This window comes from Acyrthosiphon pisum, chromosome X, assembly GCF_005508785.2.
Source record: "Acyrthosiphon pisum isolate AL4f chromosome X, pea_aphid_22Mar2018_4r6ur, whole genome shotgun sequence".
Lineage (NCBI taxonomy): Eukaryota > Metazoa > Arthropoda > Insecta > Hemiptera > Aphididae > Acyrthosiphon > Acyrthosiphon pisum.
The window spans coordinates 111,909,105-111,916,506 of record NC_042493.1 but is presented as its reverse complement, the minus strand read 5'-3'; the positions used below and the strand labels follow the sequence as shown (position 1 = coordinate 111,916,506).

The 7,402-nt window shown below is 28.5% G+C and overlaps 1 protein-coding gene across 1 annotated transcript in view; it reads left to right on the top strand.

Moving 5' to 3' along the window:
• Window positions 1-6,154: 6,154 nt before the first annotated feature.
• The window catches only part of LOC103308796, a 2,655-nt gene continuing 1,407 nt past the window's right edge, over window positions 6,155-7,402 (top strand). The window contains exon 1 of the mRNA XM_008182848.1: window positions 6,155-6,191. Within this exon, the coding sequence (XP_008181070.1) occupies window positions 6,155-6,191 (37 nt within the window). The remainder of the gene's footprint in view (window positions 6,192-7,402) is intronic.

The window sequence follows — 7,402 nt, the reverse complement described above, 5'->3', positions numbered from 1 at the left end:
CAACCACTGGGTATCATTATCAATAACGTTTACTCAGTACATAATTAATTATTATATTTGACGTATAGTATAAATATGTCATAAGTCAAAAACGACTAGTTTTCAGGAAGATTAAACAAAATATTGAAAAATCATTCAAAATCGTAGACAATAGTGTCTGGGCTGATAATTAATTTAATTCAATATTCAATGTACGAACTTTTATGTCAACTATTAAGTAGAACTTTAAAATCAATTCTTCATTATTTTTAAGTGACTTAAGATAATTGGATTTTTATTTTATATGTCTTACGCTATTAGGGAATGCATTTAAAATTATTACTACATTTAAATTAAGATATTAAGACCATTTTAAAATCATTTCTGTCAGATTCTTAATTCTTAACTAGACATACGTGTTTTGTACCCAATATAATGTAACTTAAAATGTTTAGAGAAAAACAAATTTCACTGATAGTGAGTTATAGTTTTGACTTGCGTGATCTGTACCAACAAAATATAAAAATATTTGATTATAATAACACTATAAGACAAAATTGTCAATTTTTGAATTAAGTCATTTAGTCCCAACATGAATTGAATTTAAGTAAACTTATTTTGTTTCAATAATCTATTTACTTGGCAAGGAATTATTTCTTTGAAGAAACGAAGTGTGATGAACAAAATAATTAAATAGTGAAGGACTATTAAAATATAACTTATAATTACTTGAAAAATATCATTATTAATATTTGTATACTTTTCTAAATAATTCCTTGCCAAGTAAATAAATTATTGTAGGTATATAATATATTAGTCAATAGTCATGAACTAAGATGATATTAGTATATCATATCTGTGATTATCTATGAAGCAGGCAATATTTCTTCATCTATGACATGGTCTTAAAAGATAAGGTCGGATAACTTCCCACACTCCCGCCTATTAAAATATTTCCGCTTAATGAGACAAAAACATTTCCCAAGTTGCCGCAAAAGTCCTGCCGTTTAGACTTATATTGAAGTTAAGAACAATATTTATATGGCATTCGGGGTTATTTTTATGGATTATATTATTATATTATTTTCTTCGACCATATAAACTAGTTGCCTATATAAAAAAAAACACAAAAATATATTGACGACATTGCGTGGTCGGAATGCGCATCTATTATTCGCGCCGTTTGTAGTCAATGTATTACTAACTGCTCTAGGACCTAGCTGCTTGGTATCAAGGTACATAAATATATTATAAGCTCAATATATTATGCTGAATAATATAGCTAAGCGCGTAGCGAATAAACAAACATTTTCACCATTTATTTTTCTTCAATAATGCAGTTCAATAATACGAAAACTGATTTTGGAATTTTTTAATAATTACTTGAAGACCATGTTTTCTAATTCTAGAGATTTCTCGTTGTATACTTAAGGAGCGTACAATACTCCTATGGAGATACAAACTTCTATTTTTCAAATGACCACTCCCCTTTTCAAAGTTAAATCATTTAATGTATATTTTTTCAGAAAATGTTGTCCTGCGAGTAGTCTTTGAGTTATTTAACTTTATGTACTAAACATAATAGGACTTATATAATGGGTTTGATAGATATGAGGGCTATCTCTATTTGAAAATTTTAATAATTAATATAAATATTCTAATATACTCTTTTTTTGTAAAACCACGACGGTTTGCAAAAATGCATTTACAAGGACTATTATCTTTCGTACAAAATTCTCGTTCAATGTTGGAACGGGGTACATCATCATTTACAATAAAATTATTTATTAAATAAATTACAGTAAAAAGGTATGTTCTCTTTTGAAAAATTCACAAAACTCTAATAACCTGGCATTATTTTTAATTTTCACATTAAATATTAGACTCTTCATTTTATACATCAAAATATTGACGCACAAGTAACAATAAATAATTGTAATTCTGAGTTGTATCGTTGAAAGTTGCTTACGCGTACCTATAATAGTTACCTATAAACAGTTATGACAGGTATAAATGGTACCTACCTTAGATTGATTATTTTTTTTTAATGTATTGCTTAATTGAACATATTTTTATTTTATATTTAATTTTCATTATTGTGTTATTTTTAAGTTTTATAAAAAGCATTTTTAATGTATTCAGAGTACACGCTCTTTAACAATAATATAGAATATAGAAATTAGTATAAAGAATGATTAGTTGAATACCGAATATTTGTTGACAATTTACCTACCTTCATAATATCAAGATTTTAAACATTAGCAATAAAAACATTACAGCCGAATAAATACGATATATTTTGTTTTATTATTTTATTTATTTTTATGGTATTGCTTACAAAATAAAAATACTGTGGTTTGGCTTTTGTATTTATTATTATTATTTTGGTATTAAATATTTGAAAAATGGCATCAGCACTTTTTTTGCACCGTTTTCAGTCAATATATTTACCTATCTACCTCATTCATCCAATTGATGGTGATATATATAATGTATTTTATACTAAAATATATTCTATATAGTATATAATATATTTAATATATTTATTATAAAAATCTGTTGTCATATAATATGCACCTACTGGAAAATTTAAAAGTGTATTATTGTTGAATGTACCGATTTGTTGCTATAAATTGTGTTGTAAATTCTTGCATAAAAGTATACAAATACGTATTTTAGATATTTTTGAAAAATTCTTTACGACATGTGTTTAGAATCAAATACTTTAATAATTCTTTTTGGTTTATATATTTTTTATTTAAATTTGGTCGCAACAAATAAAATAGAGATCTAGAATAGTACATTTTTTTTACTTTGAATTGACCCTTAACTTATATTTAGACAAATATTTTAACATAGAAAACAGTTGAGAATCTTAAAGTTCCGCCAAATGTTACGGTGTAAAATATATGCTAAATAAAATTAACGTAAAACTTAAAAATCGGTTCAGTTGTTATATAAGGTAAAAAAAATATTTTCTAAAAATGTTGAAATTATTTGTATGTATCTGTGGTGTATTTAGGTTGGGGCAATGGGGGGCAATTGCCATGGGCAGCACTTTTTGGGACCAGCAAATTTTTTTGAGAGCTTTTTATTGAAAACAGGTTTTAATGGTTAAGGTAGTTAGATCAATCAATGTCAACAAAACATTCTATTTATATTGAAATATAAATAAAGCCATTCTGTGCAATCAAACTCCACATCTAATAATACGCGCGCGTAGGTATTGATTTGTCGTTGAATACCTAAAAATATTGTTCTGTGCTAAACTAAAAATTCCTTGTGGGCTATGTCGGCTATGATATTAGCTAGGTACATCGTAATGACAGTAGGTACAAAAGGGCCGTTGAGTATCATTGAGTTCCGCCAAATTTTAAGGTGTAAAATATATGCTAATTTCTTGTGGGCTATGATATAAGTATAATCGTAGTGTCAATAGGAGGCCGTTTATCAAACATTTTATATTGTACAGGAGAGCGTTTTTAATATTTAATAGCCTACGAACTACTTGTCTACTGTAATTTTGCAAGTTACATTTAACTACATATAAGTATGACAAATTGTATACGAACATTTTTGAAGTTTGATAATGCACTTTTTATAAACTTAAACTTATCAGAAATAGTATTTTTTTATAAAACAATAAATATTTTAAGGTGTAGACTTATTGCATAGATAATTTTCTTAACTACCTAACTATTTATATAAACATAATTTTCTAATAATAAAAATTAGGTACCTGCTGATGACAATAATATTATTATTATTGTATTTCATATATAATAATATAATAAGATTCTAAACATCCCAGTATTTTTCAAAAGCAACGAGGAAAACAAAAATAAATTAAGGGAAAATGGAAATTTTTAGGCAAGTCACAAGTTGTTGACAAAATTGATTTTGATTGTTTGGTGTACCTAAAAAAATAATAACCGTAATTCATGGTATTTGTTTAAATTATAAATTTTAAATTATTATCATTAGACGGTTTTGTCATTTTCTATAAATATTTATATTGATTTTATCCATGATTTTAATACAATAATCAAAAAGGTCATATTTCATTATGCGGACATTATCGATCTCGTTTTAAGAAATATTAATTTTTAATATATTCACAACTTATAAACAAATAAAACATTTAATACATTTTAAAAATTGCATTGATAACTTTGAGAGTATAGCTACTGAGTATATATACTATATATATAGCTATAGCTACTGAGAGTACCTACGATATTCAACATTCTGAGACACTCAATACATTTTACTGTAGGATACCAATACTATATTATCACATATTATGTTTTAAGTTTTTTTGGTGGTGAGAAAAATTGCCAATAAAAAACCGAGAAGGGCATTAAAAACATGACCCAAGGCAGAAAAAATCAAAATACGCCACTGATCTGTAAGTAAATATAGAAATTTGTACATAGTAATATATGTATACATAAATAATTATAATAATAAGCTTTTAAAAACATCAATAAAAAACTGCCAGTCTAAACTCCTAACTCAAGTGAGAAGGAAAGTTTAAATATACTTTATAGAAAAATATTAAGGGAAAACAGAATTTTTACGCAAAATCGGTTTTTGACGAAGTCGATTTTCGTTTTTGTGGTACCTCTTAAAAAAATTACCGTAGACACACAAAATGTCTGTATTAGCAATGCACCATACTATTTTCGAAATATTGCAATCTTTTTTTTAGCTATTTATAGGCATAAGACAATTTATAGTTTTATTAGTATTTTAAATTCTGAGTGGAACGATGAATGTATTGATTTTACTCTGGATTTTACAATGATGTGTGTTTTATTTTTTTTTTTGTGTCTGTAATCACCATTAGGACAGTAAAATTGCTTAAATTTTCTTCAACAATATCTTTTCTGATAGGAAAGTGAATGTAGTTGATACTATAAGGGGTTTTTTTTGAAATAAGTATAATAATATTGGGTCCCATTGGTCAACAGCATACTTCTGGGTTTTTAATGCTCCGACTGATTCGGTAATGGTGTTCAATAATTGTCGTATTGATTTTGAGTCACCTAGCATGGCCTTTTGAGCTGTCCAAAGCTGGTCGAAGTGGTCGTGTGCTATTGTGCGCCTATTTGAGTACCGCTTGTCTAAAATATTCAATGCGAGTTCGTAATTCTCATCACTGAGCATTAGATTGTTTATAAGTTTTAACGGTTCACCTTCTAAGTACGCCTTTAAATAACTAAACTTAATGACCGGTCTAAAAACTTCATTAATATGTACTAGTACATCGAACTGGTTGTGGAAACTCGTATATTCTTTTTGGTCGCCATTGAAGTGAGGTACTGGCAATTTTTCTACCGGAATATTGATCTGAGGAGCTTTTTTCTCCATAAACGTTTGGTTCAAACTAGCCTCGGCAAATGACTCTGGTAAATGCTCATCTGCGAGGATTTTACAACCAATATATTTTTCTTCAAATTCAGCACGTTCTTTTTCTGTGTCTATTCCATCTGGTCCGCTTGCGCCGCCTTTACACTGCTGACGTATAACGACTGTAAGATGCGTTTCAAAATCGTTAGATATGCTTTCTAACGACGCATACATTATTTTGAATTTTGATCTCGCTGTCTTCGATTGGTCTTTTGTAAGTGCTTCACCGGGCGTCATACACGCGTTGTACTTTATTCTGAAGACCAACCAAACGTTCTTTTGACTCTTCGTATACACCCATTGCAGTGGTGTTAGACGAAAATTCAAATAATAATAATAATCTGATAAATTATTATATAGGTATATAGTATTATTTTTCTTTACTATCGAATCGATGACTACTAACGAATTATAAATACAACGACGGTGAAGTCGCGCGAGCGTACTTTTATCTCCGCGACAAGACACTAATCGCTTATTATGTCGTGCAGGTCCAAAGTCCACGACGACTTTTTTTTCACACGGCGATTACGTAATAAGGTCGCTGCACCAATAACTTATTATATAACTTAAATTTAAATTTAATAATTATATTATTATATTATGTGTATCATACGTTTTAACTTACGGAAATATTTTTTTTTTTTTTACCCCGGTCACTGTTCAATCTCTTAGGAACATCCTAGGTACGAAGGACCATGTAAATGATCGGGAGGTAGGAGTGGACTGTATAATCGGTATGTAAGAATCAAAAAGATAAATAATGGTGCAACAACTTATATTTGCCACAGTGTCACCGGGTGCTACTATTCAAATAAAAATGATAATAATAATAATACTTTAGGTGAAGTAGGGGGCACAATAGTGCTGGCCAGCGGAGGGCAATAATTAATACAAATAAATAATAATAAAATTAGGTAAAACTAATTACGAAATAATAACAATAATAACAAAATATATATGTATATAAAAACCGTGATAGGCGACAGCAGTCCGCTGGACAATCAACGGCTTAAGGTAATGGTTGGTGGACGGTACTGGATATAGGTGCCGGGCGGCCTGCATACTGCAGCAACGCATTTGCCGATATGAACCGGGACGCCGTATAACTGCTTCACGTTCCGAACACTTATTATTTTGATGAATACATTTTATTTTCAACTTTATTTAACAATTACAATTAATAATTTGGATTATTTGGACTCATTTTAATTATTATTTTAACTGGATACTTCTTCAAAACTTTCAACTTCTTCGACTATTAAAAAACAATTAATAAAATATTTTATTTTCAAATATTTAAGATTGACACAAATTTTTACCTTGGAAGTTGCATTGGACAATAAGGTGTTTTTTTTAAAATTGTCAAACGTAAAACTTTTCCTATTGTCAGATAACAGGACTTTAAACATCGAATTAATTAATGTTTCATCGTAAATTTCACCACGTAGTCTTTTCGTAATGTGGTCATGGCTGGAATTATTTTGCCAGAATATTTTACTAAAAATGATTTAAAAGATTCATTATTTAATTTATTTAGCGGTATATTGGCCGATAATATCGCGGAACACAAATCTCTATTGAAGCACGATTTTTTGGTATCAGTTAGAAAATGCTGTTGAGCTTTTTTTATATTTACGTTTTTTTCTTTCTGGGCCACTAATTTCAGATGTTTTCCTGTAGTCAAATGTTGGGTAACATTAAACCTTTTAGCACTTCCACTCTTGATATCAAAAATTTTACAATAAAGTATTTTACCATCTGTTGAGAAAAAGTTGTTTACAAATCTATATTATAACAAATTTAAACATTGCCTTTTAACTCTTAAGTTACAAACTCATAAACCAACTTTTCATCATATCGTATTCTTGAGAGCCATGACTCTGTGAATGCCTATTATATTATACTATATTATAATTATGTTATATTATACTATTTTATAATTATATAATATTATACTATATTCACAATATATAGTGTTCGATCCGTTTGATAAGAAGCTGCCACCGTC